The sequence below is a fragment of the Pelodiscus sinensis genome, chromosome 8 (assembly GCF_052426305.1).
Source record: "Pelodiscus sinensis isolate ZL-2025 chromosome 8, ASM5242630v1, whole genome shotgun sequence".
Lineage (NCBI taxonomy): Eukaryota > Metazoa > Chordata > Testudines > Trionychidae > Pelodiscus > Pelodiscus sinensis.
Genome location: NC_143059.1, coordinates 62,139,937 through 62,160,707, shown reverse-complemented (window position 1 = coordinate 62,160,707; position 20,771 = coordinate 62,139,937). Strand labels below are relative to the sequence as shown.

Genomic DNA, 20,771 nt, shown 5'->3' with positions numbered 1-20,771 from the left:
CTTATCACCTTTCTAAATTGGGAACATTACAGGCCAAGCCATGCACTGTTGCTGTGGATAACAACTTGGTTGTGTGGTTTTATTAATCTTGTAGATTGTTTTATGACTCTGATCATGATTGCAAAGGAATAAAATTCTTTTATATTTAAGTATGGTAAGAACATATCTCAGTGAAAAATAAGTGCAACATATACACTGGAAATTAGCAAATTTTAATGTCCCATTGGACTCTGTATTGCAGAATCTGACATCATGTTGCATGAATTCTATTTTTTTTTATCATACATCAGTTTTGAAATTCACTGTGATCGTTCTTATTTAGGTCAACATAGCAACTTCAGCACACTGCATATTTCCAAAAAATACACTTGGTTGTGACTCTGGGTTACTGTCTTCCCAGACATGGAGGCATCTCTATCATTATTAAACTCTGATGAGTGTGTTGGTGTCTCTGAATAGTTGATGTTTTAACACTGCCATTGTATTTTATTAGATATAAGTGATGCAGCTAGGATGCAGTGTTGTAGGAGAGAGATCTTTGTTTATATTAAGTATGCTGAAAATTCTGTTTACATGCTATGACTCTAAAGTAGGTCTGTTAACAACATCACTCCATCCTGTGTTGTTGAGATTCTGGTGTCAACAAACCAGTTACTTCCTGAAAGTTAACCCTATTTCGCTAGCTGCACACTTGTCATAATATAAGGAACCTAGGTCACAGATATCCATGGTATTTAAGGTCAGGGCCACATGGAGTATAGAGATTTGGTGTCTTTGTTTCTTCTTACAGTAGCTGAACATGTGCTTCTAGGAGGGGGATACCTCACAGAATGGACAACTTAAGCTTTGTTTATAGCAATTGCACTAGCCAGAGCTCAGCAGTCTCTTCTCTCTGTAAAGTGAAAAGAGTGTCACTGAGAGAAGATAGCATTAAGTGGTAGTTTCACCTGAAACCAAATAGTGCTTGTTCCCTCTGTGATGAGGGACATGGTAGGTCCAACCATTTCCGGTCTCTCTGAATCAGAAGAGAACAGCAGGTTGTGAGGTACAGTCCTAGTGCAGTGCATACTGAGTGACAAGAAGTTATATACATTTTACCCTTTTTCCAGAAGGGGGGAGACTTGGAGGGCAAGCTGTGTTCCTGGTGTCTTGGGGGATACAGGACAAGTACAACTTAATCCTGTATTTTAAAAAATATTTTGTGTCTTTGTTTTTTGGCCTTTTGAACAATCTAGAATAAGACTACAGGCAGGGGAACTGTTTGGTTGCCTCCCTGCTAGCCCTCAGGCATGTTGGGAGCACTTATACATCCACACAGTCTCAATTCATTGTCCTTTTTCAGATCCCTTCTTTAAACTCTTTCCTTTGCTGTTTTGTCTACAAAAATGTGTCCATAACCCCATGTGCTATGACAGGACCACAAGACCAAGATCATCTCTGACCAGTGTTTGTTCCACCTTTTCTTGAAAACTTCCAATGACTAGGATTCCATAACCTCACTTGGAAGCCTACACCATAGCTTAACTACTTTTATAATTAGAAAAATTTCCCCGACATCTAACCTAAATCTCTCTTGCTGAAGATTAAGCCCCGTTTTTGTCTTACCTTCCGTGAACACAAAGAACAACTGATCCCAGTCTTAATAACAGTCTTCAGATATATTTCTGTTGTTATAAAGTCTCTATTCAGTTGTCTTTTCTTGAGTATAAGCAAGCCTAGTTCTTTGAATTTTTAATGTTGCATAAGTTTTCAAAACCTTTTTTCTTTTCTTTCATTTTTGTTGCTCTTCTCCAGACTCTCCAGTTTATCTACATCTTTCCCAAAGTGTATCTCCCAGAATTGACACAGGTCTCCAGCTGAAGTCTCACCAGTGCCAAGAAGACAGGGACAGTTACCTCCCATGTCTTACATATGACACTCCTGTTAATATACCCCAGAATGACAGTAACCCTTTTTTGCAACTGCATTACGTTATTGATTCATATTCAGTTTATCCATTATAACCCCAGGTCCTTTTCAGCAATATGACTACCATGTTGTAATTGAGCATTTGATTTTTTCCTTCCCAAGTGAAGTACTTTATTACATTTTAATCTTCTTGATTCAGACCATTTATTTTATTTTTGGCAAGGTTGTTTTGAATTCTAATGCTGCCCTCCACAGTGCTTGTAGCCTTCCCCCCCCCCCCCAGTTTGGTGTCATCTGCAAATTTTATAAGAATACTCTTAATTCCATTATGCAAGTAATTAATGAAAATATTGACTAGAAGGGGACTGACCCTTTGTGATGGGGTGGACAAAGCCCGAATGCCCCACTGGAAGTCTTTCATCACCCTGGCCAGCAGCAGGAGCATGGAGAGGTCCTCCGAGCAGAGTAAAGGGGCAGCCTTCACAACAGCCAATCAGGATTCATTATCAGTTGGAAATAGGTCAATGGAGGGATGATAGGAGTTGCTATAGAACTTTCTGGGTGTCTGGCTGGTGAGTCTTGCCCACATGCTCAGGGTTTAGCTGATCGCCATATTTGGGGTCGGGAGGAATTTTCCTCCAGGGTAGATTGGCAGAGGCCCTGGAGGTTTTTCGCCTTCCTCTGTAGCATTGGTCACAGATCACAGCTGAAGGACTCTCTGCATGTTGGGTCCTTCAAAGTATTTGAATGCTTCAATATCTTTGATATAGGTGAGAGGATTATTCTAAGAGGGGTGGTTGAGATTCTGTGGCCTGCACTGTGCAGGGGGTCAGACTAGATGATCATAATGGTCCCTTCTGACCTTAAAGTCTATGAATCTATGAAAGGATGCGGCAGACTGCTATATAAGGAGCTGCTAGGTAAGGCCTGTCAGTTCCTTCCTGGAGCTCAACCCAGGCAGACCTCTGGGTTGACAGGGGAACACTAGAACCTTGGGCAGCTCCGAGTGGGAGCTGGGCCCTTGTAACTGAGTGGAACTAGATCCTGCGGCTAAAGGCTAGCCAGTGAAAACTCTGCGGAACCCTGGACAAGGGGACTTGGGCAACAAGGCCCTAGAGAAGACTGGATGAAATGGCATCCCGGGGCAGTGGCCCAGGGACCATAATTATAGACTTTGAAACTTGGCAGGTAACTGCTATGTATAGGGTCCCAGGGCTGAGGCCCAACGCCTCAAGGACTGGGCATCCCGTTGGCTACGGCTCAGGGCCCGCACACCCTCTGAGATCATGGACTCCATGCTTTTGGAGCAATATGTGGAGATTTTGCCGAACTTAATCCAAACCTGGATACAGCGGCACAACCTGGACTCACTGGCTGCTGCGGTCCAGAGCACCGAGGATTTTCTCTTTGTGGCTGGGGGTATCCGGCCTCAGTCTGAGAGCTGGCCCACCCAGGGTTCTGAAGACCCAGCCGTGGCACAGAAAGAGGTACAAAAGGGGCCCAAACGAGGAAGAAATTATATCAACAGGGATCCTCATACCCCACAGGGGCACCTTTCGTCCTGGCCATCACTAAGTCATGTCCCAGGTGACTGAAGGGGGCAGAGTTGGGGGGGGGGGGCCACTCCGGGGCCATTGGTATGCTTCCACTGTGGGAAGCCTGAACATTTTAGCAGCTTGGGCCCCATCATGGAATGTGACTTTTTAGATTGTGGGGATATTGAAACTTATAGTGGGTTTGACCTGGAGCCTGACTGGCACCATAAGGCCTATCTGGGGCCTGTCACTGTAGGGGGATGCATGATGCTTGGACTAGTAGATTCAGGGTGTTCCCAAACCCTGAAACAGGAGTCGGTACTGAACCTTAGTACCCTTCAATATGGTGGTCCTGAGAGTGACCTGTATACATGGGGACATGCACCCCTACCCCACAGCCTGGATCCAATTGAAAGTTAAGAACAGTAAGGCAAGGATTCGGTTGGGCATAGCAAAATGCCTTCCCTGGAAGGTCATAATTAGAAGAGATTAGCAATAGTTTCCCTCACTGCTCCGTTCACCAGATGGCTCCTCTACTCCAGAGGAACCTACACCCCAGATGTTAGAGGAGCTTTTTCCCATAGTGACCTCAGACATATGGGAAGGACCTTGAGAAGGCTGGGAAATCACACCGGAGGCATTGAAAAGAGCATAGGGCATGGCTCCAAACTCATTAGGCTGGGGAGACTGAGCCAGAAGAGGAACTGTCTCAACAAGGAAATGCCCCCACCAAAGAAGGAAACACACCCTCTGACCCAGGGCAACCTTCGCAAGAGGGTCCCCTACCTGAGGTAGATTTACAATATTTAACTAGCTCCTATGATTTTGTCTGAGGATGGAAAGAAAATGAAACTCTGAGGGTATGTCTACACTACCCCGCTAGTTCGAACTAGCGGGGTAATGTATGCATACCGCACTTGCTAATGAAGCGGGATTTGAATTTCCCGGGCTTCATTAGCATAAGCGGGGAGCCGCCATTTTTAAATCCCCGCTGCTTCGAACCCCGTGTAGCGCGGCTACACGGGGCTCGAACTAGGTAGTTCGGACTAGGGTCCTATTCCGAACTACCGTTACTCCTCGTGAAACGAGGTGTACCGGTAGTTCGGAATAGGCACCCTAGTCCGAACTACCTAGTTCGAGCCCCGTGTAGCCGCGCTACACGGGGTTCGAAGCAGCGGGGATTTAAAAATGGCGGCTCCCCGCTTATGCTAATGAAGCCCGGGAAATTCAAATCCCGGGCTTCATTAGCAAGTGCGGTATGCATACATTACCCTCCTAGTTCGAACTAGGAGGGTAGTGTAGACATACCCAGAGAGGCATATTCCCGGATTGCGGTCATTGATGGGGTCATTGCCCAGGAAGTCCCAGCCTCCCAGTTCCCGTACTTTGAGCTCAGGAAAGACCTGGCTATAGAGCTGACGACACAATCACGGGGGAGATCAACTACCAACCCTTGGTGCCTCAGGGGGCCAGGAGAGCAGTTCTGCATTTGGCCCACTCAGTCCCCTCTGCTGGCCATTTGGGGCAGGAGAAGACCTTAGCCCACATACTGGCTCGGTTCTTCTGGCTAGGGGTCTATAAGGAGCCTGCAGATTTCTGTGCATCATGTCCGGTCTGTTAACTAGTAGCACCAAAAGGTTTCAGATGGGCTCCCCTGGTACCCTTACCCCTGTAGGTACACCCTTTGAAAGAATAGAGGTTGATAATGTGGGTCCCCTAGAGAAAAGCGCCCAGGGCCACCAACATATATTAGTCATCATAGATTACTCTACATGCTACCCAGAATCGATCCCCTAACGCACAATAAGAGCACAATAAGGGCACAGAGCGTGGCCACAGAGCTGGTACACCTCTTTTCTCAGGTAGGCCTTCCCACTGAAATCCTGACCGACCAGGGGACTTACTTTGTCTCAACTGTTAAAAGAGGTCTGGGCGCTCCTCAAAGTAAAACCCCTTTGAACCTCAGTCTACCATCCTCAAACGGATGGCCTAATGGAGAGGTTTAATAGAACCCTAAAGAGCATGCTGAGAAAATTTGTGGATACGGACCCTTGTAATTGGGACTAACTACTACCGTATTTGATGTTTGCATTATGGGAGATACCCGAAGCCTCCACAGGTTTTTCACCCTTTGAGCTGATGACCAAGAAGGAAGTTGGATTTTCTCAAAGAAACCTGGGAAGATCAAGCCTCCCAGTCTCAAAATGTAATCCAGTACGTAATGGAGAAGCGGGAGCGTCTGGTTTGAGGACCTGATTTGCCCAAGAAAATCTAGAGAAAGCCCAACAAACCCAGGCATGTCAGTATAACAAAGGGGCCCACGAAAGGCGCTATCAGCCAGGAGACCGGGTCTTGCTGCTGTTACCCAGCTCTGAGAATAAACTCTTGGCCAAATGGCAGGGCCCTTATAAAGTTATGCGCCAAGTAGGAGAGGTGGACTATGAAATCCATTGTCCCGACAAGAAAAAGGAGAGACAGATTTTTCACGTGAATCTATTAAAACCCTGGTGACTACAAGATGCCCGGTTCATAGTCCCCCAAGAAGTACCAGAGGATTTAGGCCCAGACGTGCAATCCTCAGCGGGCCCTGCTGATGTACCCATCGCAGACTGCCTACCTCCATGGTTGCAGTGGCAGTCCAGGAACCTACTGGAACATTTCAGAGACCTCTTCTCCTCATGACTGGGGAAAACCCATCTGGTAGCACACTGGATACGGACAACTCAGGCAGCTAAACCCCAACACAGGACCTATCAAGTTCCTGAAAAGCTCTGAGGGGCCCTAGAATAGGACGTTCAGGCCATGTTAGATTTGGGGATTATTGAAGAATCCCAAAGCCCTTGGTGCAGTCCAGTGTTTCTTGTACTGAAACCCGATGGCACCATCTGTTTCTGTGTCGACTTCAGAGTGGTAAATGCGGTCTCACTGTTTTATGCGTATCCAATGCCATGGGTGGACGAACTCTTGGACCGGCTTGGGAAAGCACGATATATCACCACTTTAGACTTCACTAAAGGCTATTGGCCTTTACAGAGGACTCGCAAGAGAAGACAGTCTTCACCACCCCACTAGGACTCTTTCAGTTTGTAACTATGCCCTTCAGACTCCATGGGGCACCAACCACTTTCCAGCACCTAATGGACCAAGTGTTGCAACATTGTGGATGATTCTCAGTAGCCTATTTAGATGACGTGGTTATTTTTAGTGAAGACTGAAGGTTACACCTGACCCACGAAATAACCATTCTGCAGCCACTGAGAGAAGTGGGGCTCACTGCAAACCCCAAGAAATGCAAATTTGGCATGCAGCAGACCAAGTATCTGGAATATCTGTTAGGGAATGGGAAGATACAACCCCTTCAAGACAAAACGGAAGCTTTAGATAAAACCCCAGTTCCTACAACAAAAAAGCAGGTATGGGCTTTCAAAATAAGCTATGCAAATTGAGCTTTGCAAATTGAGCTTATGCCAATTGTGTAGCTTATTTCAAAATTGGGAGCCTCTACACAGCACTAATTTTGAAATAGAGCACTCTTCCTCCGACTTCCCTTACTCCTTGTATGATGAGGGTTACAGGAGTCGCAGTAAGAAGTCCTTCAGCTTGACAGTATTTCAACATTATTTCAAAATATCTGCCTGCTGTATAGACGCAGACTAAGTTATTTCGAAATAACACTAGTTGTTTTGAAATGATGTGGCTATGTAGACAAATTCATTCTGGTGCATGATATCTTTTATTGTACCCATTTTGATAATGACATAATTGGGTGATGTATTTGAGAATCTTAGAAAATACAGTAATAATTTATAATTAGTGGTGTCAAAATACATAATATAAAATGTATGTATTTTGATTCCAGTAAGATGACACGAAAAACAATAAGAAACTAATAAATACAAAACCTTTGGGATGTAAGGATTAACTAAATTTATTCCTACTGTTCATATGAACAACAGAGCTTAGAAACCTATATTGAACAAGTCAATATTTTTGTTTTCCCAGTAGTCCCTAAGGAACAGATTAAGGTCTAAGACTATAGAAGCTGTTTTCTCATTAGGTGGAAATTGATTTGAGGACTTGAACTGTGGAATCAGATTGCCACTTTGGCAATTCATGAAACTTTTTCAATAAATAGAAATTAGATTCCGTCTCTAATGTTGCATATTTGAGTAAATTACTATTTTAAACATATGGAATATTTTTCTGCCATGAATATCATGTAATTGATTTCCAGTTCATCCTTAGAAAGTAAAAATCTCCTTTTTCATGGATCAAGTGATATGTTAGAAGGATAGGAGAGAAATCTAATTAAAAAAACAAGAACAAAGATTATGTGTATTTTTATCATTTTGCAGCTATCGTGCTATATTTCAGACAAAATAAATATATTGGTTTTTTTTTGAAGTTTCCATAGCATAGATACTTTTTAAATAAGACCCATGTTTGGCATTTGTCATCACTACCTTTATGGCCCAGATTACGAAGTATGGGGAAGGAAGTAGGACAAACTGTTCTACCATGCAAAAGCGTCTGTTCCTTAAGTGATATTATAATACAAATCCATTTAATTGTATCTCTGTATTTTTTTATTGTTATAAATTCCTCATATATACAGTCTGACACCTATGTTGTATTTGTGGCTTCAGATTTAGGTTAATAAAATGTGCTTTTAAAAGGTATTGTGCGTGAGATTTTTTTTTTAAATTGTTGATCATGGGATAATTGTAGGCTTCATGTACTTCTAGCTTTGATCGTTTGAGTACATACATCTCATTGTACATAACATGCTATGAGCAGTACAATTTATTTTTCTTAAATATGTTAACTATTAGTTTTCACAGTAATGTTTTGTGTATTTTTGTTAGTGTTTGCCGCTTGGTGTCACTGTTGACCACTATACTAGTTTTCACAGTAATGTTTTGTGTATTTTTGTTAGTGTTTGCCACTTGGTGTCACTGTTGACCACTATATTTCTGAGCACGTTGGTAAAATTAATAAAGATGTAAATGTATTTTAGTTATCTGACTCTTGGCCTTTTCTCAGCAAAGCACTTAAACCGATACTGAACTGTAAGCATGGAAGGCCTCCTCTAATCAATTATGCACTTAAACAAGGTTTAACTTTAAGCACGTGAGTAGTGCCATTAATTTCCATCTTAAATTTAAACATGGCTTAAGTTCTTTGCTGAAACTATCCAGGTGAGGTCAAACTTCTGTTGCAGTATATGTACTAATGCATAAAATAAAATTTACTAGAATTGGTCGCACTTTCATTAGAACTCATTAATCTTTTCTGGCTGCAAAGAAAAAGAAAAGATAGTAAGTTAACTTGTACAGCATTTAAGAAATAGAGTATAATTTGTGTACGAGCAAACATGATCCATTTGTTGTTTAGCAGTAAAATTGACAATTTATGTTCAGCTGAGACCATACAGATGACGATTCCCTTGCAATAGTGTGTGAATTTTTACCCTGATGAGTGTCTCAATAACTTATCCCCAGTTTTTCCACAGAGGATAATATAATATGTATAGATAATTTACTTGTCATAATTATCTTGTATAAAATATCAATGAGGTTGTTTTTAAGAGATAGTTAATATTAATTTTGGATAGAATTGAAGTTAACATGAGTTAACAACTCCAGTTTGCTTTTTCATTCTCCCTGGCAAGTGTTAAAGGGAAAGGTGCTACTGAGACTGAGGGATGGGACTGTCGGTGGACTGGGGAGTCCTATTTTTCATGGAATCATAGGGTCAGAAGGGACTTCAAAGGTCATATAGCCTAATCCCCTGGCAACATAGAGGATTTGTTGTGTCAAAATCAACCAAGGCTGACTGTCCATACTTTGAAAACCTCCAGAGTAAGAGCTCCCTAGCATTCTGTTTTTCTTAGAGTGAAATTAGGCTTTGTCTAATTTTGACAAAATTTTTGTCATTCTGTTAGCAGTGCAGTCAAAACCTAAATCTGCAATTCTGTAGATTGAATCTATTGCTTCTTGTTCTGTCTTCTGTGGAAAGGTGTAGGTAGGTGTGTGTGTGTGTGTGTGTGTGTGTGTGTGTACGCACGCACAATACCAAGTTAGACTGAAAAATATCCTTTTTCTCTCTTGTCCATGGATCCTTCCCTAACTGGCAAAGATTTACCTTGTTATGTTTTTAGTCTGGCATTAGTCTTTTTATCTTTGTTTATTCCTTTGTCTGAGAGAGAACATTGCTGCTGCTATCAACAAGTATTAATGGCTTTGGGAACAGAATTACAGTAGATAGTGGAGTTCACATATATTATGTTCTTGTGATTCTAGGAAAACAGTTTTGGTTTTTAAAATGTATTTGCAAACAAGTTGTGGATTTCAAGTATACATTAAAATTGATACTTAAAATCTATGACATTTCTCATTAGATCATAATAATTTTATGGGCCATTAGAATTTGGGCCTACACAAATTGATGCTCTTCTTTTAATATAAATTGTGTGTGTTATTTTGACAACTCACCTGAAAAAATGCAAGTACTTAATAACATAAAATGCAATCATTCACACCACCACCAAAACCCCAGAATAGACTTTTGATGGTAAAAGCATGATTTAGGTATTTGTATATAGATGTCCCTTTCCCTGGCTTCTCAGGGGTTACCCCAAGCAGGGAGTGAGAGGGGTCCAGGCCTTCCCTCTCTCCAGACCCCATCCCAAGGCCCTAAGGTGGGGGGAGAATATCCGCTCTCCCCTCACCTGGTTGTTGGGGCTACGTGCCGCAACTCATCAGCCCACGGGCATCCGATTTGCACCCACCCTGAACTACTTCCTCACCCCCGCTCACCCGGGTGTCCCATCTGCTTCTTTCCAGAGGCCCAGAGCCCCTTCATCCATTGCTCCAGCCGGCCTCTCCTGTACCAGTATCCCTGCCCTCTTTATGCTGTACAGGATGCTGCCCCTTGCTCCCCAGGGTCCGGCAGTGCCCTCTCTTAACACGCCTGCGCCAGCGTCTGCCAAGTTGGCTCCTCCCCCGTTCCTGCTGACCCCGTCCTCAGCATCTTTCCTGGCATCAACGCCCGCATTCGTCGGAGCCTCCCCCAGGGCATCAGCGGGGGCGCCGGCCAAACTGCTGACCATGCGGCGTGTGCCCACTACCGCTGCGGTCTCCCCCGGTGCATCAGCTGGCATGCGAGCCAAGCCGCCAGCCGGGCGGTGCGCCGCAGCTGCCTCCGTGGCCTCCCCCGCGGTAGGGAAAGCTGGTCCATTCCTCTCTGCCCCCTGGTGGGGGCCCCAATCAGTGGGGGCCCCGATCAGTGCGGGGTTGTGTCACTCCATCACACCTTGGGACAGAAAGTTGGATCCCGGAAACATTCTGTTACAATGTTAAGACTGAAATAATTCTGTACCTGGACACGCATTGAATTTTGACATGTGATTTTTGCTTAATATTGCCATAAAAAAGATATACACAGTAGATTATTGATGATGTGATGGCTTCAGGACAAGGTGAACTCTTTATGTAAGGCTTGAACCCCTAGTCTTCAGAGTTAGATCTAAACAGGTTATTGACTTAACCATTCTGACACTTACGTACTAGAGCAGAAAAGACATTATATTCTTGCAAGGGTTACTTCCTCTGCTATGAAAGCATATTCTTTTATTACTGTATGTTTAATTTGTATGGCTAAGTCTAGACTACGGAACTATGTCTAGACTATGTCAGGGAATTCATCTGCTCTTCCAACATTTTTTGTGGAAGAGCAGAGGCGCTCTTTTGGAAGCCCAGTCTTCCTCGTGTCATGAGGAAGAAGGGCTCTTTCGAAACGGGAGGTTTTTCTGAAATTTGGGCCAGTGTAGATGGGCCAAATTTCAGAAAAGCCTCTTTCGAAAACATAATCAGAAAAAGGTACACAAATTTCAGAGCACAATTTGCGTACCTTTTTCCAATTAAAAAGCGGCAGTCTGGACGTAGCCTATGTTTAGTTATTGATTTTAATGGCACCTAGTAGCAGTTCTATTATAATCCACAGTTTGCAACTTGTCTGGAAAATATTGGCTTCAAGCTGAAACTTGACATACAGGGAACCAGCCTGAGAGCAACTTTTTTTTTTTAAAACATCTCTTTAAAAAACATGAAACCATCCATTCAGCCATTTTGGAAGTTGTACAAGAGAAACAACGCTTTCAAAATCACAGTACATAATCTAATTTGGAAATGTCTAGGTATAGCAAAGAGTGAACACTTGTTTATGTAAAGGGAAAACTCCTCACATGTAAAATTCAGAGTTGTGAAGCCAAAAGGTTGACTGTTTCATGTGTAGTAGAAGGTTGCTTTCTTCTGACCTCTAGAGTAAGAATAACTCAAACATTTACTTATAAAGCAACATCCCCTATGAACCAACTCTTTAATATACACACAAGATTCTCAGAAGTGCATAGCTTTATATATTTGATTATGGTAGATTATAATGATGGTTCAGTCACGTCAGTCCAAATCCCAGCCAGGAGAAATGAGGCAGCACAGGGCCTGGAAGGAGTTGGTGGGAGGAGAGGATCCCATTCTGGATGCATGCTAGTAAAACAATACTTACTGCAATTTGCAAGATAAAGCCCTGAAATTTTAGCATGTGTTTCTCTGCAAGTATGGTAGAATGTAGAATTTTTTTTTTGTCATGGCTTAATGTAAGCAATTAAAAATGACAGGCTCAATGTCTTTGTTATCCAAACTATTGTTCATATTTGTAATTGGATATGTTTCCTAACTCTAATTGGAATTGAATGATTAATCCCCTTTTCTAGATTTATATCACAACTACACATTGCTCACTGAATTAGAATTTCAAAACATCTTAAAGTGAAAGAAAAGGAAGAACCCAAAGAGAATTGTTAGAATCAATATTTTTCAAACATTTAAAGATACCAATCTTAAAAGTAAAGTTACTTTCTATGTTAAAAGCAGGTGGTATTGGAATATATTTTTCTGTAGGCCACTAATGATGTTTATTTAATTTCTTAATCAATAGAACCCCTATTACCTGCAATAATTAGGGACACGGAAAGTGTTATAGTGGAGGGAAATCCCTGAATGCTGACTTCAAATCAGGCTGTCTTGCATTAATGCACTGAATTCCTGCAAAGTCAGCCTGCTTTGGAGACGGTAGCCAGTGGTCTACCCTTATCTCTTATCAAGAATTCTCATGGGTCTTGTCCAGGTCCTGGGTAACTAAGGCTCTGTTCCATAACTAAAAGAAGTCACTTTATTGAAATAGAATGAATATAAATACATTAGTTTTATTTTCCTGGTTTAATAGACTGTACTTTAAAGTAGTCCTTTTCAAGGAAGTGGTGTCTACTTGGTAGAGCTTTTGTTTAACTACATCTCCCCTCTAATTCGAACTCTTAACAGACTGGTGAACCTCCAGTTGTATGTCACTTTGTATGCAGACCAATCTTTAGAAAGCTAGAAATCTGTTCTCATAGAAGTAGAGCTACACCAAAGCAACCTCAGCAGCCTTTGCTCTGGGTAGGGGTTCAGTAATTTCTTATGGTTTGGAATAAAGCTTTATCTCTAAACTATCCATCTCAGAGAGACTTATCACTTTTCTTTTAGAGTCCAAGCAGTTTAATAATTTAACTGTCCTGAAATGTCTACCTACATCACTTTTTACAACAAAGGTTGTATTGCATGACTGGTAACACCAACACCAGAATAGGACACCCAGGACCATCCAATAATTCAATGTTCCCTATACCAAAAGAAAAACAAAGTCACTGAGTATGGACAATAGCTGACATAAAGTGAATAATTCATACTGTCACCTTTCTAGCAAAGCCCTAATCATACTTAGTCTTGAAACATTAACATTTTAAAGTTTCCTCTTGCCTATAGAACATCAAATCTTAAAAAAATCCAACAAAAATGAATCCACATCTGTGATTATAAACATCTTTTCCTGTGGGTGGTCTTAAAATGCTTGTCATTCAACAACAAATTTCTTTTGCAATGAACAGCTGCCAAATGTTAGAGTAAGGTGTTTTTTCCTGCAAAAACAGTAAGTTTTTGAATGTTGCTTTTGGCTGCTCTATAGAATGATCTATAAAATGTTTTATATTCATCTCTGTTCTTTTCATAAAGCACTCTGTGCTGCATTTTCCACTCAAAAACATGTGCAATCTGGCATTGGCAAACACTAACTTTTGTTTCCCCAGATGTCACATACTATAATATATACAGTGTCATAATGTACCATAGTGTTATGCACTTTAATATAAAATTATCCAGATTAGACCAAATAGCAATATGATTTTTCTCCAATGGTAATGTATTAGGGATGTCAACACTGTGGTTGAGGGTGCTCCAGCCTGGTGGGGCCCATCACACTGTGAAGCATGTGGAGTGCTGGAGTAGTTCCCCACCTGTCCTTGGCGTGGTGAGCCTGGCTGGAGTATACCCCTGCCTGCAGCGCGGTGACACTGGCCTAGCCTGGTCCGTACCGATCATCCCCTGCCTGTAGCCACCCCAACCTAGCCAGAGCAGCCTGCAGTGCACTGGGACTGGCCAGGCTGGAGCAGGCCTCCTCCCATGTCAGGCAGGGGAGAGCTCCAGCAAGGCCAGGCTGATGGTTTATCGGTAACTGGTAAGCATCATCCAGTAAAGATTAACTGGTGACATCCCTAATACATTACCATAGGTGGAAGTGGGATGTTTCTAGTCTGGCCAGGCTCACTGCACCATGCCATGGGTGGGGGAACCACCCATGGGATCCAGTTTAAGCAGTTAACCGTTTAAATGGAAAGTTTACACGGTTAACTGATTAAATGACATTTTACATCCCTATAATGTATAAGTATACCCTTTGCTACCTTTTTATGACTAAATAGTATCTGAAAAATTGATGTCTTCCTTTCATTTTGTGACTTGGGCCGAATTCTTTCTTTTATTACTTGAGCAAATGTAACAGATTTAATGTTAGTGGCTTTCCTTGTTATCTAAACTATGTTGTAACTTGATGTGAAACATAAAAATCAGCATACTGTCAAAATGAGCAATCTTGTGACAGCTGTAATTAAACCTTTCTAATTTTTCATTGTAGAGCTTTTAATATCTTTGCCTAACACACTGTACAACTTACACATTTGTTTGTAAACAGGCCCTGATTGTTCTCTAAATGTCCCTTCCACGGAGTCTTACTGGATTCTACCAAATGTAAAGCCATTCAGTCCTTCTGTAGGCCGAGCGTCTCATAAGGCTGTTCTATATGGAAAATTTATGTGGGTGATTGGAGGATATACCTTTAACTACAGTTCATTCCAAATGGTATTAAAGTAAGTGGTTTCCCCCTTTGTTAGTCTTTGTGGACTTGATTTTTGCTAAGTAAATAACATTCTATTAAATTATTATCCTACATTTGCATAAAATATCTATGTATACTTGCAGTGTGACAAATAAACTTGAATGTATTGTTTGTAAATATTATACCTGGAATGCTCTTTACAATATTAGTTATATTATACTAGACTTCTTATAATTAATGTTAATTGACTTGATATTTTACTATTTATATAGCTTTCGAAAGTACTCAAAGAAAGATAAGTTGCTTCTCTGAAGAAAAAAATCAGACCTGGGCTGGAGTGATAGCTATAACATGCAAATAAAATAATTAAGTTGGCAAATATCTCCTTTCACCAATTTTGCCTGGCTTTCTTTGCCCTCTTCTCTCTTTTGTAATCTATCCCAAATCCCTGTCTGCCTTTTTAGTATCTTGTGTTATATCCCTTCTTTCCAAGTTCTGTCTTTCTGTTCTCCTTATCCCTTTTCCACGCACAGCAGACTCATTATGTTAAGTGCTGACTGCCCTCAATTTCCACTAAAGTTAATGTTAATTAAGGCCAACCACACAGAAAGTTCTCAGTACTACATAGGATGGAGCCGATACTACTTAGACTAAGAAACGGTGGTTTACAACATCAGATGTTAATGAGGGGAAAAAAAGTAATTAGCCAATAAGAAATTATAGAGAGACCTATTTTACTAACTCTGATAATTTTATTTCAAGTCTTGTGATATTTGATGTTTTTCTTAAAACTTAACTTCTTGAGTCAAGTGATTATGTGAGAAATTCAGCTTAACAAAACAAAACAAACATACATTCCTGGCCTGTCTGGCTGCAGGGAAAAGGTTAAAAATGTCATCCCATTGCCTCAAAAATCCAAAGCAAGGGAAAGGAATCCCTAATTTACTAATTTTAAGACCTCGTTATTTTTCTGTGGTGTGATTTATGAATGCTTGTGTCTGGTAATGCTAACCCTAACCCATGATTATGCTATACATCTTTGTAAACAAAACTTTTGAAGTAAACTAAAATTTGATTCCTTACCTGAAACTTCTGTTTCTTATGATATGAGGGAATATTTTGAACAGAGTGAAAGAATGTGTTCCCCTGGAATATCAGGGAACAGGATTTAACTTAATTTACAAGAAGAAAATGGGGTGGAAACCAATCCTCAATCTCTGGCATCTCAGTTGCTTCCACTACATATTCAAATTTCATATGGCCACAGTGGGCAGAGATGATCCCACCCTATAGAAGAGCAGCCTGGAACTTCAAGCTGTCAGAAAAGTATGTCAGTCCTTTCATCCCTTTCATATGGATAATGTTCTCATCATGTCACACAAAACAACTATGATTTTTTATATCAATAAACAGGGAGGGGTGAGAATCATCTGCATTATGTGCAGAGGTGATTAGTCTCTGGAATTGTTACTTCGGCTACCAGATACTCATGTGTGTAGCTTATCTTCCTGGTATACAGAATGTACTCTGACTTGCTTATCAGACATTTTGAAATTCACCAAGAGTGGGAATTTCACAGTTCAGTAGTAAGATTTTGGGATTAAAAATAGAAATGTATTAATCCAATTGGACAACGTGGTTAGGGATGGAGAGAGTGAGGGCATGAAGAAGAGAAATTAAAATACTAAAATAAACAATGTGAGATTCTAGGACTAAAGTTAAATACTGTGGTCCAAATTCTGCCTTGGAAATAAAGTTGATAGGGTTATTCTGTGCATGCATCACTTAGAGAAGAATTTGTCCCTTTTGTTTGTTCAGTATTGATATTGGTGATTAATATGTTTAAATTAGAATATTTATAATATTTTGTAATTCATTGTTTACCAAGAATGACTTGAACTGATCACAAGGATATGTAAAAACGTATCGCTTTCCAGATGCTGCTGCTTCTTGATGCTGATGTTTGCTTGAAATAATAAAAAGAGGATTGTGGTTCCACAATTGAAATTGGAAGTGATTTCTTTGCTGTTTTCACAGGAAAGAAGGAAAGACTACTTAACAACTGGTGGCAGTGCTAATTAGAATCAAATTATAACTTTATTCGCCTGTCTTAGCAAGATATATATGCTTAAAACAATGGTTCAGGATTTCTTGAAATAAATTAAAGCTGTTTGACCAAGAAAGAGGAATTTTCTTGGCAAAAGCAGCGTATTAAGGGAATTTGGAAAATAGAGTAAAAATATAGTGTTCATCCCAAAGCTTTTGACAAAATATAGGCACAATAACTCAGTGTGCTGTGACTGTTTTGTTCTGCTCTGTTGGCACAAAGTAAGCCTAAAATTGGTCCTTCAGCAACTGATATAAAATTTAGTCACCATTAGCAGAGAAGCTAGAAAGCAAAGTGGCTTAAAGCTGCTCCTCCAAGTGTCTCCCTCATTTCCCACAGTTTATTGGCTGGACCATAAAATCTGACAAAGTAATTGCTTCATTTCATTACTAAAAATACCTCTTAGGTAGAATACCTTAGCTATTTAATAGTGCGCATCAGCACTGCACATCAGTTTTAGATTGAGATTGCATTAGAATCATAGGGTTGGAAGAGACCTCAGGAAGTCATTGAGTCCAACTGCCCTGCTAAAAGCAGGACTGATCCCAACTAAATCATCCCAGCCAAGGCTTTGTCAAACTGGGACTTTAAAACCTCTAGAGATGGAAATTCCACCCCCTTCCCTAGATAACCTAGTGAAATAGTGCACCCTCCCAATGAAATAGTTTTTCCTAATATCCAGCCTAAACCTCCCTCACTGCATCTTGAGACCATTCCTTCTCTTTCTGTCATCCCAGAGAACAGTCTCTCTCCACTCTCTTTCGAACCCTGCTTCAAGTAACTAAAGGCTGCTATCAAATCCTCCCTCACTCTTCTCTTCTGTATATTAAATAAGCCCAAATCCCTCAGTCTCTAGTCCCCTAATCATTTTTGTTGCCCTCCACTGGATTGTCTCCAATGTGTCCACATCCTTTCTGTAATAGAGAGGGGGCAGAATTGGATGCAGTACTCCAGATATGGCCTTACCAGTGCCAAATAAAGTGGAATAATCATTTCTCTAGATCTGCTGGCAATGCATTTACGGTTGCACTCAAATATGCCAATAGCCTTCTTGGTTATAAAGGCCACACTGTTGACTCATCCAGCTTCTCATCCACTGTAATTCCTAGGTCCTTTTCCGCCAAACTGCTGCTTAGCCAGTTGGCCCCCAACCTGTAGAAGTGCTTGGGATTCTTCTTTTCCAAGTGCAAGACTCTGCACTCATCCTTGTTCAACCTCATCAGATTTATTTTGGGCCAGTCCTCCAATTTGTTTAGGTCAGTCTGGACCCTATCCCTACCCTCCAGTGTATCTACCTCTTCCCCTAGCTTAGTGTCATCTGCGAACTTGCTGAAGGTGCAATCCATCTTACCATCGAGGTCATTAGTAAAGATGTTTAACAAAACTGGCCACAGAACCAACCCTTGGGGCACGCCGCTTGATACTGACCACCAACCAGCAATTGAGTTGTTGAACCTGACAATCTAGCCAGCTTTCTATCCACTTTATAGTTTATCCAATCCATATTTTTTAAACTTTCTGGCAAGAATACTGTGGGAGACTGTATTAAGTTCTGGCATGGTTGGTAAAATGAGGAAAGGAACTGTGACTTCAGGTAATTTTCCTTTTGGATGGAAACAAAGAATGAAGTCTCATTGCCCCACCTTTTTTGATAGACATGCTGTATGTTTTAAACCATATGTTAACTATTGTAACAATAATGGAATTGTTCTGCTGTAACCGTAGTATTAAACACATTTGTATGCATTAATAAGCTGGATATGAATCATGAAATCTAGAGTTGGCCAAATGGATCCTAACAATTTTACTTGCAGCATATGGTATATGCCTATAAAATGACATTTAAGTTTCACAATTCCGCATGTTGAAGCCCAAAACAAGGTAAATCATTCTGAAAAATAGGGATTTTATGTCTAGTAAGTATAATGCAAGAAAATTACATGTCCAAAAATATGCAAAGCCAACATTTCATTCCAGAGAATAAAATGTTTATTTTTCTGCTTGCATTTTAGCTATAATTTAGATAGCAACATATGGAATGTAGTACCTGTATCAAAAGGACCTCTCCAGAGATATGGACACAGTCTTGCTTTATATCAGGTTGGAATTCTTTTAATATTTATTTCATTCTTGTGCACTCAATGTTAGTGATCATCTATTGTATAAATGACAATCTGAAATCGAGTATGATTAGCTCTAATATTAAACTGTGAGAATAATCTCATTTTTAGTTTCTTTACACACTTGTGTCAAAAGCTTCTTCAGGCCTTACTTAGAAAGACTCTTGTACATTTCTTAATGTAGAGAATATCTCCGTTTTCAAGCTGGCCCTGAGTGAAGTAGTACAGAAAATGAGCATATGGTTTTGTGCAATTTGAACTGTTAACATGAGAAATACACTTTTGTTCATTTACTAATTTTGATGTCACTGTAATTTTATTAGCACGTGCAGGCCATAACTATATTGCCAAACAAAAAGTGCAATTTTAGTAGTAGTATGAACTGTAAGATTTTATAGGTGAAATGTTAATCTTGCTTTAATGTCAGAATCCCTGAGAAATAAATCAACTAAGTCCCAGAGATGAAAGCTGATGTGGTAATTTCTTGAAGTCAAATTCATGTTTACATTAATAGAGATGCACAGTTGCTACTTATAAATGAACACAATTTTAAAATATTTTTTCTTGGGCTGTAGTTTGAGACATCTCCTGCTTTTAAAGTATCATGGTACTTAGGGAATGTAGTGTAATTCTGAAAAGTTTTCAGTGTTCGCAGTCTCATTGGCTCTTGAGGAGGAAACAAAGAACCTTGAATTTAGCCCTGATATACAGAAGTGTTCCCAGTTCAGTTGGCATAAGACAACTTCAGTAAATGTTTTATTTTTAAGTCAAAACTTTCTAACCATTATCCCCTATCATCACTGCTGTTGGCCAGTGTGAATTTTTAGATCAGTAATGAGCAGCTAAGGCTAGTGAGTGGGTTGTGTGAGTAGCCTTCCTTTGTGTCAGTGGGCTGCAAGATTGAAATCCAGTAGTGGGCAACATGCATGCCACCAGCGTATTCCTTCTCTGCTCCCTTCCCCCATACCTCTCATATACTGGGGCACTGGAGCCCTGCACTTACTTCTCCTTTCCCTCCCTCCCAGTGCTTTCAGAGTGCCATGAATCCACTTATTTGCACTACATTTTGGGGGGGAGGGGGAGAAGGAGTAGTAGTAAGTGGCAGACTCCAGGGCCAAGAGACATAGGAGAAGGGAACAGAGAGAGGGTGCGTTTGTCCACCACTGTTTTAAATAGTGACTACTTTAGTAATATGAGATTTAATAAATTCTTAAATAATTTAAACCTTTTAAATTTCACTCTAGGAATACTTTTTCTTGGGGTATTTCAGAGCAGTCTGCATCTATTTTAAATATTCTTTTACCAGCAATAATTAGAAAATTTTAGAAAGCAATAATTACTAGGGAAGTCAGTGTGTAGTCAACTGTACGATTAATCAATAATCCTACTCTTATCGGTTAATCTTGTCAACTACATGTATTCTGCCCTCTTGCTGCCTCGGTATCAGAGGCGAGAAGCAGAAAGCAGGAGGCAGTGCTGGGAGCAGCTGACTTAAGAACTGTTTTCCCTCAGCACTGGTTCCGCAATACCTCCTGCCTCTCCCCGTGCTGCTGCCTCAATCATTCCCTCCCCTTACCATTGCAGCAGCTGCTGTCCGCAGGTTGCTTGGACCATCGCAAACAGGGGCTGCTGCTGAACCAGCCTCTGTCCACAGCCAGTCTGGGCCACCGCAAACAGAGGCTGCTTCACAGCAGCTTCCCCCCATCTCCCTCCTTCCTGCCCCTTGCAGCAGCCTCTGACCAGGGGGAGCTCGGACCCCTTCAGACAGGGGCAGCTGCCACCCCAGGGTGCTGCTCCTGTATCAGAGGTAGCAACATGAGGCGGCAGGCAGCC

General features: G+C 41.0%; 1 protein-coding gene across 4 annotated transcripts in view; it reads left to right on the top strand.

Moving 5' to 3' along the window:
- ATRNL1 (attractin like 1) overlaps positions 1-20,771 on the top strand; it is a 999,362-nt gene that overhangs the window by 101,965 nt on the left and 876,626 nt on the right. For all 4 annotated transcript variants that reach the window (XR_012905692.2, XM_075935409.2, XM_075935410.2 and 1 more), the window contains exons 6-7: positions 14,568-14,742; positions 18,831-18,918. Coding sequence is in view for 3 of the 4 variants with exons in the window: in XM_075935409.2 (XP_075791524.2) it covers positions 14,568-14,742; positions 18,831-18,918 (263 nt within the window). In the remaining variant the exon portion in view is untranslated. The remainder of the gene's footprint in view (positions 1-14,567; positions 14,743-18,830; positions 18,919-20,771) is intronic.